This window comes from Peromyscus eremicus, chromosome 10, assembly GCF_949786415.1.
Source record: "Peromyscus eremicus chromosome 10, PerEre_H2_v1, whole genome shotgun sequence".
In the NCBI taxonomy this organism is placed as follows: domain Eukaryota; kingdom Metazoa; phylum Chordata; class Mammalia; order Rodentia; family Cricetidae; genus Peromyscus; species Peromyscus eremicus.
In genome coordinates, this window is record NC_081426.1 from 46366345 (window position 1) to 46388619 (window position 22275).

The 22275-nt window shown below is 43.8% G+C and overlaps 1 protein-coding gene across 1 annotated transcript in view; it reads left to right on the forward strand.

The window, feature by feature from the left end:
* Zcchc4 (zinc finger CCHC-type containing 4) overlaps window positions 1-22275 on the forward strand; it is a 47243-nt gene that overhangs the window by 3016 nt on the left and 21952 nt on the right. The window contains exons 4-5 of the mRNA XM_059275872.1: window positions 14308-14583; window positions 15178-15255. Of these exons, the coding sequence (XP_059131855.1) occupies window positions 14308-14583; window positions 15178-15255 (354 nt within the window). The remainder of the gene's footprint in view (window positions 1-14307; window positions 14584-15177; window positions 15256-22275) is intronic.

Consider the following 22275-nt stretch of genomic DNA (forward strand, 5'->3'; position numbering starts at 1 on the left):
CAATGGATAGAGGTTACATTTACTCCCCCCCTCCCCCCCAGATAGGGTTTCTCTGTGTAGTCCTGGCTGTCCTGGAACTTACTTTGTAGACCAGGCTGCCTTCAAACTCACAGAGAGCCACCTGCCTCTGCTTCCCAAGTGCTGTGATTAAAAGTGTGCACCACCACTGTCCAGCTAACATGTACTTTTTCTGAGTGATACTAAAGATCAAACACCACAGGTCTTATGTATGATGGGCAAGAGATGTAGCAGTAAACGACATCTTAGCCATGTTATTATGATTTTGTGTGTGTGTGTGTGTGTGTGTGTGTGCTGTGAGTGTGGGCATACATGTGCACATTCCGCAGCGTGCACTTTGAGGTCACAGGACATCTTGAAGAGGTGTTCCTCTGCTTGCTTGAATTGGGGTCTGTCGTGTTCACTGCTGTCTGGACTGGGTTAGTTTGTCTGCAAGTTTCCAGGGACTCTGCTTCCCTCACCCCGCTCTTCCCATAGGGGCACTGTGAATACCTGGGCATGTGGCAGGTGCCTAGCTTTTATGTCAGGTCATCCTAGTAGTTGGGAAGTGGCGGGTTGTGGTTTTGATTTTTGTTTCCCGAATTAGTCCTAATGTTGGTCATTATTTCATGTATATATTGGCATTTGTGATTTCTTTGGAGAATTATCTATTCAAGTATATTTGTGTCCTCTCTCTCTCTCTCTCTCTCTCTCTCTCTTTCTTTGTGTGTGTGTGTGTGTGTGTGTGTGTGTGTGTGTGTGTGTGTGTGTGATAAAGATTCATTGAAGGCGGAGACAGCGGAATGGGCTCAGTCCTTGGCTTCTGCCTTCCTCGTGACCTCCAGTGTGTTGTCCACCTGTTTCTGACTTGTGTTGGCATTGCTGTGTGTCCCCTTGTTCTCAATGAACTTGAGTGCCAACTTGTCCTTGAGACCCTGAACAGCTCCGTGGCTGTAAACATTACAAAGCTACATTTAGCTATGGGCTTAAAAACTTGATTTACTTTTATTTTATGAGTGTTTTGCCTTTGTGTGTGTCTATGCACCGTATTCATGCCTGGTGCCTATAGAGGCCAGAAAAGGGCATTGGATTCCCTGGGACTGGAATTAGAGATGATTATAAGCCACCATGTTCATGCTGGAAACTGGACCTGGGTACACTGGAAGAGCAGAATTCTTTCTTAACAGATGAGCCATCTTTCCAGCCCCTAGCCCTTGGTTTTTTGTTTGTTTGTTTGTTTGTTTGTTTTGAGATAGACTCTTACTATATAGCTCTGGCTGGATTTGATTTTACAATCCTTGTGCTTATGCCGCTCAAGTGCAGGATTATAGGCGAAAGCTGAAAATGTTTTACAACTGGCGTTATTAAGATGTTATTGGATGCATTGGAATTCATAGACTTATTTCCATAGGAAACCTGTGACAAGAATTCATTTCTGGCCGGGCAGTGGGGGCGCACACCTTTAATCCCAGCACTCGGGAGGCAGAGCCAGGCGGATCTCTGTGAGTTCAAGGCCATCCTGGTCTACAGAGCGAGTTCCAGGAAAGGCGCAAAGCTACACAGAGAAACCCTGTCTCGAAAAACCAAAAAAAAAAAAAAGAATTCATTTCTGCCCTGACTCTTAGGCATAGTGCTCCATGTGCTGGGCAAAGCTATCCAGTAAGCCCCTCTGATTTTACTGATGACAGATAGGTTTTCATTTACGGTACTTCCTTCTGCTACCCAGGATTCAGCTTTCAGCACTGTGAGGCCTTATTCTGGCCAAGTGAAAAGGAGTCCTGTGGCCTGTTTAAAATATCTTGCTTGAAGCTGGGTGTGGTTGTGAATTCCTTTAATCCCAGCACTGGAGGTAGGTGGTACTCTCTGTGAGTTTCAGGCTTGCCTGCTCTATGTAGGGAATTCCAGGCCAGCCAGGGCTAAGAAGAGAAATCCTGTCTTGAACATAATAAAACAAACAAACCCAACCCAAACCACAGTAAATGAATAAGTAAATAAAACATCTTGCCTGAGCTTCCTTAGACTTTTTTCTTTTTTTTTTTTTTTTTGGTTTTTCGAGACAGGGTTTCTCTATGTAGTTTTGGTGCCTGTCCTGGATCTTGCTCTGTAGACCAACCAGGCTTATCTCAAACGAACTCACAGAGATCCGCCTGGTTCTGCCTCCCCGAGTGCTGGGATTAAAGGTATGCGCCACCACTGCCCGGCTGCTTCCTTAGACTTTAAAGCTTGTGATAGAGGATGCTTTTATGAAGATAACTTGATTGCCCCTTCACTTCAGTACTTAACCAGAGAGGTCTGGATAGGAACTCAGTCAACAATGAAAAACGCTGAGAAGGGAGTGAGTATGAGTGAGAATTCGTATGAGGCTGCTGCTCTGCAAGATGTTTTACCTGAGGTGACATTCAGTCCTGCCAAGGTGGCCACCTTGGGTGGGAAAATGGGGGCTTGGAGCAGTGAAGTAACTTGAAGTCCATCTTGTTAGAATGACTGAATTGTGATTCAAAGTATCAGTTTAGACATGGAAGCAAATAGTAATTAGTGACTGATAGTGATTTACTGTATGCAGATAGGAGATAAAGATATGTCAGGATGTGATTATCATAACTGCAGGAAACAGAATATTGATGGTTTAGGAAATAGAAAAGCATGCCTGTGCTTTCTGCCAGCAACCCATCCCTTTTACAGTCATGTAGGATTTGCTGCTAGCTTTTTTTTTTTTCCTCTGCTAAGTGTAAGTGAGAGCGAAGTGAAACCTCTAAACTGTACAACTCCATGGGTAGAAATACAGGTTTATTGGAGATCAAACTGCCAAGGCTCTCTGGGGGTGGGACAGAGAGGAGCAAAACGGTAGAAAAGCAAGGGGATTTTATGACAGTCAGCAGGGTGGGGTCTGGGCTGATTGACACGACTGGATGCCGTTGCCCAAGGTAGTTGACCAAGCGATGGTTCTGGTGGTTTAAGGAAGACTTCTCCTAAACAGAAACCCACCTTTAGCCATATGTTGTTTACCCAATAACTATCCTGTTTTCCTGGCCAGAGTTCTTCTGTTTTGGACATTGTCACCAGCACAACCATTTTGGGGGACCACATTGGAACTGACACTAAAGTTTGCTTTTTTATGGTATTGTAGTCATAATGTATCTTTAGTTTTATACTCTGCTTCTGTCAGCCATTTTTATCTGGTAAGCATGTTTTCATGTCACATAAGGATATTGGTGACATGGTTAGATGCTAATATCTAGGTGATCCTTTTCTCTACATAATAAACTTCTAGCCTGGAAGTAGAGTTCTGTTCTCATCTCCATACTGCCAGAGTGTGGGAGTTATTTTTCACACATGCCTCATGTATTCAAGGCAAGCACGCACCATTTAACTGTTTCCAGACATGATAAAGGTTATTTTATTTTGGTTATTTTAGACAGGGTGTCTCTGTGTAATAGCCCTAACTGTCCTGGAATTTGCTTTGTAGACCAGGCTGGCCTCAAACTCACAGTGATCCACCTACCTCTGCCTCTGAGTGCTGGGATTAAAGGATATTCTACCACACCTGACTGATAAAGAATTTTTTTAAATCTGTTTTTAGATTTAGTTTATGTTTATATTTTGCCTGCATGTATGTATGTTCACCATGTGTGTCCCTAATGCCCAAGGAGGCCAAGAGAAAATATTAGATTCCTTGGAACTGGAGTTATGGATGGTTCTGAGTCATCATTTGGGTACTGGGAGCCAAACCTGGTCCTCTGTAACAGCAACAAGTATCCTTAACCATTGAGCCATCTCTCCAGCTCATAATGCATAATTAAAATATAAAATTGGCTAAAATATAAAGTATTGAATTTCCAAAAGGCTCTTTGGGGGTGGGGGCTGAGAGTAGTAACTTCATCTATTTTATCCTGATCTCTTGAGAGTATGTTTTGATAAAATGTTATCTTCAACATCTTAAACCATGTATGACCCATAACCTTGGGTTTTATTGCCAGAAACATCAGTCCCTCTAATCATTTGTTCATACAGCAGGTATTTGTTAAAAGTTCAAAGAGAACCTAAGTGCTAACATTGGAGCCAAAGTATGTGCGTATGCTTAAACCTGTATAGACACAAAGACGTAGAGTATGAAGAATGTGTTACGTAAGCTTCAGCTCACTTTGTTGAGATGACTTAGGTGCTCCGGAAAGTGAGGACATTACTGCTGACCTGTGCATTAGCTGATCTGCACACTGTGAAGACGTGACATCTAATCAGGTTTGGGAAATTAATAGAGGCTGAGTTGATTTCACTGAATCGCTTTCTAGTCATGTTCCCATGTTTTGTTATTTGCCGTGTGGAGTAAAAGTTCTAGGTAGGTCATTCTTCTAAGATTTACCTTAAGATAAATCGTGTTGAGATCTTGGCAATTTTAAAATCAAGCTTGGTGGATTACCTGTTTCCTTAATATGTCTTCATGTTGCGACTAGGAGTTCCTTTTTGTATGTGAATGAACCTAAGGATGATATATTCTTGAGATTATAATTGTTTTCTAATTTAGGTAACTTAATCATGTCAGCTCATCTGTAAATTAGCTTATTAAAGAACTATATTGCAAGCATAAATTGTATTTACACTTGATACTTAGGATAAAAAGCAACCATAGTCTCAGTGTAAGTAGGAAGAGCTTCCTACTGGCTTTTTTCGTTTTTAGATAAGGTCTTGGTATGTAGCCCAGGCTAGCCTTGAACTTGCAATCTTCCTGCCTCAACCCCCCAAGTGCTAGGCTTATAGGCATGGACCATGCTTCCCAACTGGCACATTTTGTTTTGAAATTGTTCGAAAAGAATAATGGCAGTAAGATGAATAGATCTTGTTACCCAGTTTTTGTTGTGGGCCTGGGAATGTTGCACAGATTTCTCGTTTATGGAATGGGATTTGATAAGCGTTTTTTTTTTTTTTTCTAATGTGGTCTTTGAATCATGTTGTATTTCATAGATGCTCAGCTGACAGATTTACATTTCGTGCCTGAGATTTGCTTTTCCTTATAGTTTTCAGCTGCCTGTTATGCTTTAAAACGTGTTAATATTCTATTATATGGTGTACTTCCATCCTTATTGTGACCTATGAAGTCTGAGGGGAAGATAAATTTGAATGTGGAGATCAGTGTTAATTTATGTGCATCTAGATAATTTTGCTTGGTTGATATTTCATTTGGTTATTTTTTTTTCAGAACTCATTTAAACTTAGATTTTCAAGGTCTGCTGTTAGACAAATGCCATAAACATAATTTGTGTACTCCAGGAAAGGCAAATGGAACATCAAATGGAGATCAATAAAAATGACATTTCAAAATGCTAGCCTGCAATTTGTGAATCATGCTGAGCCATGCGGCAGAATGAAATTTCCTCTCCCTCAGGGCATGTGCAGTAAATAGGAGGCAGGAGCTGAGTAATCCTGAGAGCTTCCGTCTCCTGTTCCTTCATTCTCTCAAACTTCAAAAGCCTGTCTGAATGCTAAATTTAAAGCAGTATAGGTGAATGATGATGTTGTGGTCATGAGATATGAAATAGATGTAAGATCTGTTTATCTTCCGTCAAGAAAGGCTTAATGAGCTGGTGATGGAGGCCTCTGAAGAGTAGTTTGGGAGGCCTTAAAGGAAGGAAGTAATCAGGGTTCAGCGAGTAGTGTTCTTTCCTCCCTTTGATATTAGTTACTCTCAGTTGGGTGAATGGTCCTGTCTGCTTACTATTGCTTTCTGTATTAGGTGCTTTTCTTTTTTTTTTTTTTTTTTGGTTTTTCGAGACAGGGTTTCTCTGTGTAGCTTTGCGCCTCTCCTGGAACTCACTTGGTAGCCCAGGCTGGCCTCGAACTCACAGAGATCCGCCTGGCTCTGCCTCCCGAGTGCTGGGATTAAAGGCGTGCGCCACCACCGCCCGGCTAGGTGCTTTTCTATTGTTGGGATAAAACACCATGACCAAGGCAATTTTATAAAAGAAAGCATTTAAGTAGGCTTATGTTCCAGAGAGTTAGAATCCATGATGGTGGACCCAAGAGATGGTAGCAGGAACGGTGGAGAGTTCACATCTTGAACCACAGCAGGAAGTAGAGTGCACCAACTGGCATGAGTCTTGAAACCTCAGAGCTGGCCCCCAGTGGCATACTTCCTCCAGCAAGGCCACACCTAAGGCTTCCAACTGGGTACTGCTAAGTATTTTGAATCCCCAGTAGTGGGTAGTGGGTTTCTTCGCCAATGCAGTAAGCCAAATCAAGCTGAATTAAAAGGAAAAGGACCAGGTTTAACTTGAGCAAAGCACTCCTGGGTGATCTTGGGGGAAGGGAGGAGGAGAAATCATGTGGCAGGTCTATTGACCGGAGCTTAAATACCCTGTAGTGTGGTTTTGAGCAGCTCTGGGGGAGGAGCTGCAGCTTGGTGGGCTTTCTGAAAGGGGTAGGGTTTGGAGAGGGAGCAGGGGGGCTGAGGCAGAGCTTCCGACGGAACATCTCAACCTTGGATGTATGGGCACTGGTTCAAGTCTGGCTACTTCCTGTTGGCATAGGATGATGTGGGGACAGGAAGTCAGGAGTCAGTGGTCTCACGGTCAGTGGGAGGTGTGGGAGAAGAAGCATTCGGCTAATTGCCACCCTGGAGACCTCAAGGATCTGTTTCTTGAAGAAGTGGAGAAGGCAAGTTAGTAGGAGAAAAAATAAGTTGTTATCACCGGCCATATGAATGGGACTAGCCATGGGAAAAGTGGAGCTGTGCCCTGGTTGTACTGACAAAGATGAATGGGCAAGGCAGAAGAGCACATAGGCCCCTCATTGGGACAATTCGGAAAACTGGAGGGTGGAGGGTCCCAGTTGCTAGACAGACCATCTATCCTGGATAGGTGCCTGCTTGAGAGAGGTGGTACCAGCACTGATGTCCCAGGAGCTTGGGGGGATGGCACACGAAATCGGTGGATGATGCGTTCCAGCAGTACCTGAGCCATCACATCAGCTGTTTCCCTGGAGGTGGGGAGTGCCTCCATCCATCCTGTAAAGGTGTCAACAGGAGCTAAGAGATAACAGCTTTTTATGAGTGAGCATGTGGGTGAATTCAACCTGCTAGTACTCGCCCACTTGGTGTCCTCAGAGCTGGTGTATCTGGAGGGCCGCCTTTGGGCTAGCCTTGGCACACCTCTAGTGGGAGGAGTGGACCTGTAAAACACAGGCTGGAAGATGGGTGGGGTCAAAAAGGGGCTCTAGAGACTGATACTAATTTCTACCAGGACAGATTTCTTGATACAGTAGCAGAACTCTTTCCAGGAACCTGCAGGTGCCTGTAAAACAGCTGGAACAGATTTATACCTTGGTGTCATAGCAAAGGCTATGTTTGGGTTAAAACATTTTTCCTAGGGCCTGGTTTTAGCCTGATGAAACACACCTTTAAGTCTATACTTAGAAGACAACCAGAGGAAATTTACTGAATGAAAGAGGTTGAGCGAGTGAAGGAGGGGGAGGGAAAGAGGCTGAGGAGCAGGAGAGGAGGAACAGAGTTGAACACCCCTGCAGGCTTCCGTACCCTCTTTAGTGCTAACTGTTTGAGAGGGGAGAAGTTGGCATTTGAGCAGAGTTTTGTCATATGTGGCTGGAGACAATACAGTAATGCCAAAAAAGCTTCTATGGAGTCCTAAAAGCTGGGACCAGTAAGATCTACAGAAGTTCAAGAACTTCTGAAGGCTGTTTGTAGTCAGTGCTCTCTCTGTTTATTAAAACTGTGTTTATCAATGCTAAAACTGTGAACCTCCAAAATTCCAGTATAATAATAGCATAGAAAGGGGACAGAAGTCGGAAACATCTTTACATACCTTAAGTAGGAAATTACATCTGAAACCTGTTTATCCTTTGCTATGAAGCCTGTGAACAAGGCAAACCTGTCTGTATTTTAACAGGAAACTTAACTAATGAACTAATAAGCTACCAAGGTGTTTGTAGCCTTGGGAGGTCGAGGGGAGAGCTGTTAAACTGGTAAATCTATCAGTACCCCAGTCATCAAACACCAGATCTGAGAAAGTAAGCAGGAGTGAGACAGCTTTCCAGTTGCCCAGGCAGCTGTCTCAGATTTCTCCATGTTTGTTGGGGACAGGGGTCCCAGGGCAATATCAGTCTTCAGCTGCCAGGCTCAGAAAAATCTGACAGACTTTCCTGTGGAGTAGGAATTTGGGGAGACCGGCCTACCTTGTCTTGGCAAAGCGGGACAGTCAATTCCCCAGTGTCCACCTTGGGCACGGTCTGGACAGGGTCTTAGCAGCACTTAAGGTGCAAGGCAGTTTTCTGCTATGTGACTGGCTTTGCTACATTTAGAACAAGCTCCAGGTGGAAGTTCTTCTGCAGCCATCCATCTTCCTTGGAAGAGATACAGGGTGATGCCAGGAGCTGGCATCTACCTGCTTGCTCTCATGAGAAACTTTTTTTTTTATTATTATTAAATGCCATATTCTCAGATCTCTGAAGTGTTTGAGAATCAGGGGATCATTATCTGTTAGGTATAAGCAGTTTAGTATCTCTAGAAGGCAAAACCCAGTTTTTACAGTGTAAACAATTTAGTGTTTCTAAAATCAATACCAAGGGGATACTCTTACGTTACAAAATCGGGCTGCCAGGAAGATACATCCCTGTACATGGATGTATGGAGGTGCAGCTTTGATGCCTCAGTAAACCAGCATTGTTTTAAATCCTGTCTTTCATAAACCTTGTTTTTAGAACAGGACAGGAATTATCATACCAAAATCTATCCTAATTTAAAATACTTCGGAGACCTGTTGTCTCTTGGTGGACCTATTCTGGGTGGTCACCTTTATTTAAGATGGCAGTGAAGCCATATGACCTCCCTCTTCACCATCCCTAGTCAAAATGGTGGCTGCCCACTTGTTGTACTTAATTAAGGTGGTGGCAGACCATGTTGTTTCTTGGAGCAGTTTGAATTTGGAGTTCCAAGTTTTAAGCTAACTTTTTGTTACAGATTTTTTGTTTGTTTTTTTTGAGACAGGGTTTCTCTGTGTAGTTTTGGTGCCTGTCCTGGATCTTGCTCTGTAGACCAGGCTGGCCTCGAACTCATAGAGATCCACCTGGCTCTGCCTCCCAAGGGCTGGAATCAAAGGTGTGCGCCACCATTGCCTGATGGTTACAGATTTTTTAACCACACCCAATTCTTTAGCTGTTTTTTTCTTTGAATAAGGCAGAACAACATAGAATAATTTTCTCTGTCATCACATTAGAATCAGCAAATCCCAGAGGCAAATTCTGAGCCCAGGCAGCTAGTTGTAATAGCAGCTGAGCTATTACCAAGACACATGGAACATGTAAACTCAGACTTCCAAGACCAGTCAGAAACAAGCATGCAGTGGCCACATTTCCAGCCATACACACAAAATAGATGAGACTTTTTTAACAGAAAGACCAACAAAAGTTTCTGCGGGAGACCATGTCAGATGACCGACTTAAAAATCCTGAAAGAGTTTGCAGTATGTAGCAGCATGTAAGAAAGCATAGGAATAAAAGATGCTTCCTGGCCATCATGCAGCTCCTATTGGGTGGGGGTAGCCGGGTGCTGCCAGGCATAGTGCCCAGCTCGTAGGCAGCAGGGTCCAGTGTTGGTGGGGTGCTGCAGGCTTGCAGGCAGCAGCATCTCAGGTACCTGAGCCCAGAGGAGAAGGCACTTTGGAGGGAAGTGAAGAACAGTAGCAGTAAAAGCTGCCCAAGATCGAAAGAAAGCCCAGATGAGCAAGCTGGAACAGTTAGTGGAGGATTTGGAAAAGAGATTTTTAGGAGAGAGGAAGGTGTAGCAGGGTTTATTGAAGAAGAATCAATTTGTTGCAGGTGGAATGGGTGGGTAGAACTCCAGCATGGTATGGTGGGAGAGCAGACAGAAGCAGAGAGTTGGGGAGGGGCAGAGATGCAGACAAACAGAACAAGGGGTGTGCAGAGCCCAGAAGCTCTGGGTGAGGGCATCTGGTGTAAGACAGCCCCAATCTGGATACATTTGCAGCGATTGGGGATTGGATTTAGACTCGGCGCTGCCCAGTTCCAAGCCTGTGCCAGAGACTGAAGACTAGACCCAGGATAGCCTGGGGTCAAGCAGTGCGGGGCAGGGAGGTGTCTTTGAATAAAACCTCTCCTAACCAAAGGTCCCACAGAACAAAGACAAACTTTGCTCCGGAAACAGATTGGGCTTGCCTTGGCATGGCTGAAAGCCTATGACCCAGAAGGGGTCAAAATACTTGGAAGAGATCCTAGATCCCCTATAGGCTTTTTTGCTTGGAAATGGGTACTTACCCGAGCCAGAAGTCCATCTGGTGTAGCAGAGGTGGGGTGGGTAAGAATATTTGGAGTATCCTGACATCATTATCATAGGGCTTGTTTCTCACAATCACTGTATTTTGTTGTCACGGTGAATCAGCCCATTTTTGTCTTGTTTTAACAGTCTACATGTTCTGGGTTTGGGTGTCTACTTTTGCTTCTGTCTTGTTTTCTTTATATTATAGTTTATGTTTTCTCCCTTTTAGGGTGGTGGTAGTGTTTCTTTTCTATGTTTCTATCACCTTTGAAACTTTCCTGTATGATATGTGTGTATAAGTACAGGTGCATGTGGCCACAGTACAGGTGTGCAGGTCAGAGGACAATTTGGGGGAGTTGGTCCTCCCCTTCCACTGTGGTTTTGTGAGCCCTGGGGATTGAACTCAAGTCATCAGGCGTTTGTGGCAAGTGCTTTACCTGGTAAGTCATCTTGCTAGCCCTTATTTGTACCTTTCTATGCCATGTCTAATCCTTTCTCTGGCCTTTATCCGTGTAAAATGAGAAAAGACCGTCTGTTTCTTCCTTGTGTCTTCTCACTTTCATTTTAGGTGAATTTTTTCTCGTTTAGATTACTTTTGATGCTTCTGAATCTGTCTTAGAGTTCTTGTACTTGACTCTTTAGTTTTAGGCTATCAAAAGTTCTGCACCCCAACTACCCCCCCCCCCCCCCCCGCATTGTGCTGCCGCTGTTGTCCCCACCTTTGTTCTGACTCTGTGACCGGCTTCAGTGCCCAGAACAGCCCTTTGGCCGGACTTCTTTATGTATCTATTTGGCTGAAAGTCAAAGCTATTTCCATCTTGAAGCAAAAGTCTTTTATTTAAAGGTTTTGTATAAGAATCTGTGTGTAGCTACTCCGTGATTCCATTTATATGACTTGTCTAGAGTAGGCAAATCCCTGGAGACTAGAAATGGATTCGTGGTGGCCAAGGCTGCAGGGTGGGGTAATGGGAAGCAACTGCCAATGGGGTGAGGTTTCTTTTTGTGGTGATGAAAATGATCTGGAATTAGGCAATGGCAATGTGCATGACTTTATAAATACCCTATCCACCATTGACTTGTACACAGCAACTGGCGAATTGTGCAGCTTGAGAATTACATCTCAATTTAAAAGAGCTGTCTGAGGCAGTAGAAGCAGATAGTCCAGAAGCTTCGAGAAGAACTGCCCTTGCCCAGAGTAGCTACAGCCAGCTCTTCTGGGTGATTTCTTTTAGAATTAGCTCCCTCCCTTTACTTCTTTTTGTGTACCGTAAGGCACACAAGGTTAGTTGTTCCCTTTTATGGAATTAAGATCGATATTAGCTAGCCTATGTAAAATCTCTCTCAGCCTTTCAGCTGGTGGTTTTCAGCAGTAATTGGTGACTGTTGCCCAGAGCTTAGGAAGGGTCTGATCATTGCTTAGTGCATAGTGAGTGCTGTGGAACCACCCACTGGGGGCTGCCTCATTGATACGTGTTTAATTCTTCCCCTCCTGTTCTTTTTGCTTTTTTTGTTTATTTATTTTTGGCTGCACTGGAGACCAGCCTGGTGGCCTTGTAGTCTGGAACAGTACAGTTGACTTTCTACAATAGCTTTTACTCTACGACCTGGATAAGTTTGCTGGATAAGTTCAGCAGCCTTTCTGAAGATTTTCTTAGGACTTTATACATCTATGACAATGTTGACCATGATTAAAGAAAGTTTAATATTCCCTGTCCCATCCATTATTTTGTCTAATTAGGTTGGCTAGAAACTCTAGCAGATGAAATCTAAGAATAGCTTGCTTCAAGCTTAGAGGGAAGGCATCTAGTCTTTCCTCAGTAAGATGTCAGCCTTGAGGTTTCCTTAGATAAGCTTTATAAGGTTGTGGAAGTGGATCCCTTCTTTTCATTTTTGAAAGAGCTCTGCCTCTTTGCTGCTTCCCCTGCTGCTCCCCCTGCCCCCTCATTGCTAGAGGTAATAGCATGTGTAGCCATGTTCAGCTTTTCACATTGGTGCTGGGGATTTGAACCTGGGTCCTCATGCTTGCAGAGCATATGATCTTACCTATTGGGCCGTCTTTCTAGCCCTCAGGGTGGTTTCCACATCACTGAGCTAGAGCCTTTCTGAGTGCTGGCCCCAGGACTTATATGTATGAGGTCTTCCTGCTCTGGTTTTGGTACAAAGCTCTTCTGGGGTCTGTGTGGCTACTTCAGTCGTGATCCACTTACTCCTTCTGGGTGGTGTGCGGCCAGCTGCCCACGCCCCCACTCTGTTCCCTCCAGTCACTGTTTTGAGTTGTACAGTATCTGGAAACTTATTTTTGCATGTTCTGTCAGGTTTTGAGGGTCAGAATGGTAAGCCTGGACTCAGTGAGTCCACCCCTGGATGGAGAGGCAGCATGGTGATTCGGCATCAGGGCTGCTGAAGTCTCTGCTAGTCTTCCCACTGGCCATCTGTGCCTTGGGGCCCTTCCTTGCTGACTTACTGTGTGTCACTATGGAGTTTCCTCATCTCCTCCTCTCTTTCTTCTTTGCAGTCATGAATAAAGCTGTCAGCGGAGCACTTACCATGGGGCTGGAGACATTTCAGTTGTAGGCAGCCAGCTGATTTCTTGTATACCAGTGTAGAATATTTGTCAATGCCTGAGGCCTTTGAAGTGAAACCACTTAGCAAAAGTTCTAATGTGGGCTGGAGAGATGGCTCAGAGGTTAAGAGCACGACTGCTCTTCCAGAGGTCCTGAGTTCAAATCCCAGTAACCACATGGTGGCTCACAACCACTTGTAATGAGATCTGGTGCCCTCTTCTGGCCTGCAGGGACACATGCAGGCAGAACACTGTATACATAATAAAAAAAAAAAAAAAAAAGTTCTAATGTGCTCAGGATTCCTCTTTTACATCTTCTGCCATGCAGCTCCAACGTTGGTTGACTGAACCTGTGGACCGCAGGGCTCCTGGAGCGCAGCCGTGTGCCATGCTTACACACGCATGCTCCTGTCGGTCCTTAATGGCTCATTCTTTGTCCTTCTGTGATCTTACTCTGATTTTGTAACTGGCATTACATGTATAAAAACTATCAGCCTTTAAGACGTAATGACTGTGTTTTCTTCAGTAATCTTTAATACATTGAAAAATGAAAAGAAATTGAGATACAGTAACTTGAAACAGACTTGAAAGCAAACAAATGGGGTATCCAATACTGACCCTGATTTTTGAGACTGTTTCACCTTTTGGTCCAGGCTGGCCTGGGACTCATGATCTTCCTGTTTCAGTTTATGGTGCTAGGGTTGCAGACATGTGCTGCTATACCTGTCTGGAATAGTCCTTTGAAAGGCTTTGGTTCCTGTCTTGCCGGCTTGGGGAGGGGCTGCTGACAGCCTGTGTCAGTACTGCTAAGAGCAGAGAGCTCGGTTGGAACATCTTTCCTTTTAGGAGGTAATTTTTCCTGCTAAATATGTCATAAGAACTTGAAGAATGATTTTGATTTCTCATTTTAAAATGACTGCCAACTGAGCCAGACTGTTTAACATGTCAAAGTTAGAACACATGGATTTGTCAATAAATTTAAATGTGCTAGTAGTTGCCATTACTACTAAATTGTTTGAGTAATATATTATATTCACATTTTAAGTGGATATTGATCTTCATTCAGTGACTAAATTGGAGCATCTCAATTCTTATGAAATTGCTGACTCTTTTCCACTTTGTAGGTATACAGCCAGACATAAATTCTAGCCAACGTTCCATAGATCCTTTTTCTTATTTTTGCTTCTTTATGCAATACTCTTTGGGAAGTAAGAATACTTTGTGAAAACTAAAAATAGCAAAGTACATTGTCTTTTTTTTTTTTTGGTTTCTTTGTGTAGTTTTGGTGCCTGTCCTGGATCTTGCTCTGTAGACCAGGCTGGCCTTGAACTCACAGAGATCCGCTTGGCTCTGCCTCTGAGTACTGGGATTAAAGGTGTGTGCCACCACCGCCTGGCCCAAAGGACATTGTCTTAAAAAACAAAAATAAAGCTAACACACTCCCCGTGTCCTCTGTTGTGTCTTGAAGGTACCTGAGTTTTATTCAGTTGCCCTTGACTCAGAGAAAGTTCTGTCGGAGTTGCCAGCGATTGCTGTTACCTGGGGACTGGGGGGAGCACGGTGAGCACCATCTCTTGTCAGACATCTCCATCACCCAGCTCCGAAGGCCCAGTCAGCTGCTCTACCCACTAGAGAATAAGAAGACGCACGCCCAGTACCTGTTTGCTGAGAGGAGCTGCCAGTTCCTGGCAGGCCTCCTTGCCACCCTCGGATTCAGAAGAGTACTCTGTGTTGGAACACCAAGGTCCGGTCCACTTTCAGAAGTTCTCCTCTCAGCACTACTCTATGCTTACAAACATTTGTATGAAGCAGTTCGGTACTGTGTGCAGAGTGAGGCGTGAAGCTCTTGGATGTGAGAGGAAGTGGAAAGCGTGGCCTCTCAAAGAGTTTGCAGCCTGTATCCCGTGTGAGGGAAGCCTTGATATAGGGTGGATGCTTTCTGATCTTAGATTGAAATTTTTTATGTTAGATTTCTCTGTTAAATGCTGCCCTTTAAAAAATATCTGCAGAGTCGGGCGGTGGTGGCGCACGCCTTTAATCCCAGCACTTGGGAGGCAGAGGCAGGTGGATCTCTGTGAGTTCGAGGCCAGCCTGGACTACCAAGTGAGTTCCAGGAAAGGCGCAAAGCTACACAGAGAAACCCTGTCTCGAAAAACCAAAAAAAAAAAAAAAAAAAAAAAAAAGGAAAAAAAATATCTGCAGAACTAACCGGGGCCAGATTCTCTGCAGTGTTTTGTTGAAATGTCTGAGATGGAGGAAGAACAGCAATGGTTTTGTTTGCTGATTGTCTGTGGCATTTGTAGTTTCTGATTAAATTTGCTTTCATTGCTTGCTTCAGGCTACACGAGCAGATCAGACTGGCAGCACCAGGTGAGAAGTCCAACACGAAAAGCCTTTTATTGGATATTGATTTTCGGTAGGTTTATAATATAATATTTCTTCTTTAGTGTCTCATTTTCTTTGTGTTTTTCTCTCCTTAACTGTTCATAACCTGTCACACTCTTTAACTACCATTCAGTAGTCGTAGGTTGGGAACACCTTGTTGGTCATGTAAAACCAACACTCAACCTTTGGGATCTCAAAAAAGCTGGCAGTTGATTTCTCTTTTTCCTACTGTGTGTCACAGATGCTCTGAACGTGTCTCCTTGTCTGTGACTTAGAGATGAGTCCTACAAAGTGCATTCCTTTCTAATGTCCTGATACTTCCAGGTAAACCGAACTGGCTTCTTTGTGGTCAGATTGTTGGGACTTTGTTTCCGCTTCAGATCTTGGTCATGTGATAAGATGTTTTAAAAACACAGTCTTACCAGATGATGTGCACACGGCTTCCCAGATGCAGCCGGAAGTAGAGGGAGTGCTGACTTGGAATGGGCAGGTCTTGGGCTGAGAGTTAGAAAGCAGGTATGTTTGTGGGAGATAGCTGCGTGAAAGAACTGGATGGCATGTCTCCTGTTGGGATGCACAGCCAGTGCTGACTTGGAGTGTAACTGGTACAAGCGTCCATCCACTGCCTGAGTGTGCAGAGTTGAGTGTTCCTCTTAGTTTCTGTACTGCTTTGAGTGCCACCTCATAGAGACCTTATGAGACAATTATTCTTAGAAACGTTTACATATGGTTGACTATATTAAAGGGATCAGACTTGGTCTTTCATTTAGATCTGATAGTGTCTGTTTGATCAGTACTACAATATTTGTTAGAATATGTGACAATAAATATGCTTTCTCTCCCTGCAAATAAGGCAGATTTGGAAAAACTATTTTGTACGTGTAAGTGTTTTACCTGAATGTAGTATAGACACCACATGTGTGCCTGGTACCTGTGGACGTGAGAAAAGGGCATCGGATCCCCTGGACCTGGAGTTAAGGATGGTTGTGAGCCACCATGTGGATGCTGGGACCTGAACCTGGGTCCTCTGTAAGAGCAACAAGTGCTCTTAAACACTGACAATCTGCGCAGCCCCAAAGCAGAGACTTTTTAAAATTTTATTCTTATTTCATGTGCACTGGTGTTTTGTCTACATGTATGTCTGTGTGAGGGTGTCGGATCCTCTGGAACTGGAGTTACAGACAGTTGTGAGCTGCCATGTGGGTGCTGGGAATTGAACTCAGGTCCTCTGGTAGAGCAGCCAGTTCTCTTAACCACTGAGCCATCTCCCCAGCGCCCCCCCCCCTCCCCAAGCAGATTCTTAAAGCGTAAAATGTCACATAAAACAGCACAGCTTTGGGGCTGGGAAGATGGCGCAGGGTTAAGGAGGGGGAAAGGGGGAGGTGCGCATGCCTGAGGACCTGAGTTCAGGTAAAACGTGTGTGTGACAGAATGAACTGTTTACCCCGGCTCTGTGAAGCAGAGACAAGAGCATCACTAGGGCTTGCTGACCAGCCAGCCTCGCTGAAAAGGTCAGCTCCAGATTCAGGAGGAAAGCCTTTCTTCAAAAATGAAGTGGAGAAGTGACTGAGGAAGATTGCCAATGTTAAGCCCTGGCTTCCTCGTATACCCACACACCTGCCACCTCCAAAAGTACAGATTGTGTGGTGTGTTTTTCTTTATACTTCCAAGTCAACCTTATACTGTCTGCAGCGGTTCCTGGTCCTTCATCCCGCTCTCTTAGCCATAAGGACAGGGCTGGCTCATTAACCACTTATCCCTTGTTGACAGAACTTGTCTGTGTTTAACAGGAGCGATCCTTCCCAAAGTCATAATACAGATTTCTTTTGTAAAGATTTATTTAAAATTATGTGTATGTGTGTCTGTGTGTGGGAATGTGCATGTGAGTGCAGGTGCCCTCAGAGGCCCAAAGAGGGCATCATCAGATTCTCAGAGTTGGAGTCATAGGTGGTTGTGAACCACCTGATGTGGGTGCTGGGAACTGAATTTGGGTCTTCTGTAAGAGCAGGATGTGCTCAGAACTGCTGAACCATCTCTCCTCAGCTGTATTTTTAAATTGGGATGTAATGATTATCATGTACCATTTTGAGATGTGTGTTTCCCTGGTTCCTGTGAGTGGTCCGTATGTTGTGCAGACATCACTGTGTACTCTCAGAACATTTTATCCGTTTCTTTATTTGGGGTACAGGGTCTCATATAGTCCTCTCTGGCCTTGAGTGCCTGGCCTTAAACTCCTGATCTACCTGTCAAGTGCTGGGATCACAGGTGTAATCCACTGTGCTTGTGTTGGAGCGTTCCCATCACACAGAGAAGAAACCTCACGGTCACCTCCTGGCAGCCACTTTCTGGCTGCATGGGTTTGCCTGTTCTGGACGTTTTACGGATGGACCCATTCAGTATGCGACTTTGTGTCTGGCTTCTTTTAGTTAGCATCATCTTTGCAAGGCTTATACATACTGTATACAACAGCATTGCCTTTCTTTTTGTGATTGTTTAATAGCCACTGTATAGCGACATCAATTTCTCTTTTAAAATTCTGTATTCCATTCTTTCCTACAGTATCAGTCACTATAAATGCATTGTTTTTTACGTAGAAGTTTAACCTTGGGTTTTTTTTTTTAAATCATGTATCAAAGTATTTTTTGAGTTCTTAGGATGTGTCAGGTACTGTATAACTCCTCATGATAGCCCTGTACAGTAGGTGGTGCCGTCATCCTCGTCTTCCAGATTGAAAAAACAGGTGTACAAAGAAGCCAAGTGACTTAGTCAGAATTTTAGTTGGTTCGTGACCAAGCCAGAATTCAAAGCCAGGCATTCTCAACTGCAAGTGGAAATACTTATCCTCTGAATTTGTAGATAAACCCCTTTCTCCTTTGCCAGCCTTCCCTCTCCGTTCCCTCTCCTGTCTTGCCTTGTTCCATGAAGGTTTTCATGTGAACCGGTAACTTTTGCCAAGTTAGTTATATGTTTTTTTAGACTAAGACACCCTGATTGGTTGCGAGCACTGCGTTGGTGTCGCGGCAGTCTGTTGATATGAAAGCGTTTCTTCCTTCATATTGCTGAAGTCCAGGCTGCCTCCGCCTTTGCTCCAGTCACTGTCTGGGCTTCACACTGTGTTGTTAGACTTCCATCTCTCTGTGTGGCCTTTTATCACCAGGTGGTGTCCTTTAACTTCCTTGGCACTGCTGGGGGACTTGGGTGGCAGCAGTGTTCAACTTACTTTGGCCCTGCTTACCCAACAGTAGAAAGAGGTGGCCTTTCCTGAGAGCCTTGGTGGCAGAACTCCAAAGAGTGCTCTGATTAGCTTGCTGGAGCCACGTGCCACTTCCCATTCTCGAAGCCCGCACTGCGGGCAGTGCTGACCAGGCAGATGGAATATGCTCTGTACAGGACGGAAAGGGGACGGAGAAGGGGAGACGGGTACTGGTGAGAGGAAGCTGGTGCCTGTCCCCGAAGCAGTCAAGACAGAGGCAGTGGGCTTCCCTCTGGGCAGGAATGGTGCCGACCCAGCACTCAGTAGCAGGGACCTCCTTGAGGTCACACAGTTTCCATGACTCTGACGTCATCCAAGAGGAGCTCTGTGAAGGTAGCTGTGGGAAGACTCAGGCAGAGAGGAGCGGGGACAGCCACACTTTGTCACCTGAGGAGCTTCTCAGAGGGCAAGGATCTCAGGTTTCTTTTGTAAAGGAAAGTGGTTGTAGATTCGGCTACCCCAAATCCAGATTTTCGCTTTTCCAATCTTTTAACATTTTTTTAAACATTAAAAAAAAAAATAGGTCCACAACAGTGTTTTTTCCGTTTGCTGTATTTCATGCGTGTTTCTTTTTAATTGAGATGTATTTCACACACACAAAACAATGCTCTCAGGTATGTTCATAAGATTATGGCACCACATCTCTGTCTTTGAAAAGAAATACTCTCCCAGTGAGCATTCATTCCCTGCCCCAGCCTTTGGCCACCACTCTGCCTTCTTTATGGGTATCTCTGTAAATAGGGTCATAGAGTAGGCAGCCTTTCAAGGTCCATCCATGTGGGAGCATGTACCAGGATACCTCTTTTACATGGATGAGTAATATTCCAAAGTGTGGATTATGCATGTTTTATTTATACTGTATTTTTTTTCCAATGGCCCAATTGGCTTGCTTCCCAATATCCCCCAGTTGTGGGGTAGTAGAACCTTTAGGGTTAGTTGGGACCTAATGGGAGGCCCTTGGTGAGAGGGTATGCACTTGGAAGGTAATTCTCATAGGTCACATTGGTAGTTCCCACAACAAACATTGATAGCCAGGCCTGATGGCTCATGCCTCTAATCCTACCACTTAGGAAGCTGAATCAGGAGGATTGTCACAAGTTCAAGGCACTCTAGTTTCCTATTGCCCCATGAAAGGCCTGTTAAGGCTATACAAGTACCTCAACAGCAGTGTTTTCTGTGTGGGCTATAGATAGTGGGCCTGAGTGATGTGAAGTTAACATTTGCTAAGATGGTTTCTATACGCTCTAATTTTAGCATGAAAGATGTGAGACTCTATTTGGCAAACTATTATCCAAATAAAGTTAGAGCAAAAAATGAATTTCTTAGGTTCATTTATGAAGTAATTTTATTCAGCTCTTGATTACATTTCCTGTGGAAGAGCGTGCTTCACACTTGGTGACTGACTCTCATTTAAAGAGAATGAATGGCCAAATTAAGCCGATGTCCTTTTGAGCAGTTTTCAAGTGCATGCTTTTCTGATTGGCTTTGTTTGCCTTGTTCACTGGAAAGAATAATTCTTTGTGGCCAATTTCATTTTAAGAGGGCATTGTTGGGTGATTTTTTTATATCATTTAAAATATGAATAATTATGTTCCCTTGTTTATTTTTGATGGAAACTTAGAACTGAAATCTGGCCTTTCCCCGCCTGGCTCTGCATACTGCTGCCCAGAATGCGTTGGACAGGTGTGCTGTGCTGAAGTTTATGTAAATCAAATCCTCTTTTTAATTTTTAAAAGTGACTCTGCCTTTGTCAAACAATGAACAAAAAGAAAGACAAATTAAAAGGATTGTATTTTCCTTTTTTAAAAGACAGAACTCCCTCAAATGAAGGTAGGCCACAGCTGGCAGTACTAGGATTGGTTAAACAATTAAAAAGTAGAGCACAGTGGTGTAGATGTATAATCCTATCACTTAGGAGCCTGAAGCAGGAGAACCTCTGTGAGTTCAAGGCTAGCCTGGGCTACAGTGGGTTCCAGGGCAGCCTGAGGTACAGAATGTCATCCTGTCTCAGAAGATGAAAATCAACAAACAAGCAAGCAAGGCCCTCGATGACACGGGAGGCTGTTTGTCTGCTGACAGTAGTCGTCATCACCCGCAGTTTGTGGTTTGTTCCTGAGGTGCCCGGGCCTTTATTTACCTCTTCAGTTCCCATTAATACTTTATAAACAGCAGATGTGCCGACTGCATCTTAAATAGCAGTAAGGAATGGTGAACAGCTTAACCATTAACAGAATAACTCCCTCTCCACAGGGCAAGCAGAAAGGGGTTTAGATTATGATCTGGTGAATAAAACCATGATTTTCTAGTATTGGTGGTGTTAAGACACACGTCTTTATAGCTAATATTTATTAGAGTAAATACACGCTTTAGTGTGTGCTATATATTATTGTCTTACTTGCTCTATGAAGTCCTAGGGAACTTATTTTTCCCATTTTGTTGATGAAGAAACTGAGGCTCGGAAAGGTTGACTGATTTACTTCCTAAGGTTACATAGTGCACAAGGGACCGAGAGCTTGAACCAGATCTTCTGACCACAGAGCCTGAGCTCTTACCACAGTATAAATCAGAAGAGGCTGGACCTGGGCTCCTGCTGTAAGAAACACTCACCCCGGGTGGCCAGTCCGTTACACACAGTGAGGGAGTTGAGGTACAAGCCATGTCTCTACCACGGTTTTTTTCAAGGGGCTGTAGAAGTAAGGCTGCATTCCTGATTTTTTATTTTTTTTTTTCAGTTTTTCCAACAAGGATGGCATGGTCCATATGTGAATTACTTATAGTAAGGTAGAAAAAGCTCAAGATTTTTTGAAGTATCAAAAGTTTCTGTGTGAAAAACCCAAGAAAAAGCACTGAAGACAGCAAGGCCAGGTCCACAGATGAGGAAACAGGTAGTCGGCTGGGAAACAAAAGATTCGGTCTTCTACATAATTAAGTAAATATAAACTAAGCCGTTATGTAGTATGAGGTTTTCTTAGCGAATTAGTTAATAAAAAAAAGTATATAATTCCCAAAGCTGGTACTCTGATTCATTTTTGATGGCATTTTAAAGTAGTGGTTAGATAGAATAATTCATTCAGTAAATAAATGTGCTTCTCGCCTGGCACAAGTTCAGCAAACACTAAATGCTCATACTTCTTTCAGTATTATATTGAGAAATATATTTTATTAAACTAATTTGCATTAGACAAGGAAAACTTTTACATCAAGTGCTTTTTTTTTTTTTTTTTTTTTTTTTAAATCACAGGAGAAATAATAGCTGTTGAGCAGAAATGTTGACTTAAGATTTCCTTAACCATGAGGGACTGGAGAGATGGCTTACAAGAACACATACTGCTCTTGCAGAGGACCCACATCAAGCACCTCACAACACCTATAATTCTCGATCCAGAGGCTAGACAGCCTCTGGCCTCTGCAGGCGTCTGCACTCATGTATACAAACCCACACAGACACTTAGTTAAAAATGAAAATAAGATATTAGGAAACTCTTAACCAGGAGAGACATGTTTTAATTGTGATCACACTGCAGACTTAAGTTGTTTATGTGTGGTGTTCTGGTCCATAAGAATGTGTGTCTTTCGTTTGCTGGTTGTGTAGTTCAGAGTTGAACATAGGACCTTAGGAATATTAATTAGGCAAGTGCTCTGTCACTGAGGACCTCTATTCTCAGCCCTTACGTTTTATTTGAGGTATTCTCACCAAGTTGCCCTTGAATTCACTCTGTAACCCAGGCTAGCTTTGAACATTCGATCCTCCTTCCTCAACCTCCCAAATAACTGAGCTTGCAGGCCTGTACCACCAGC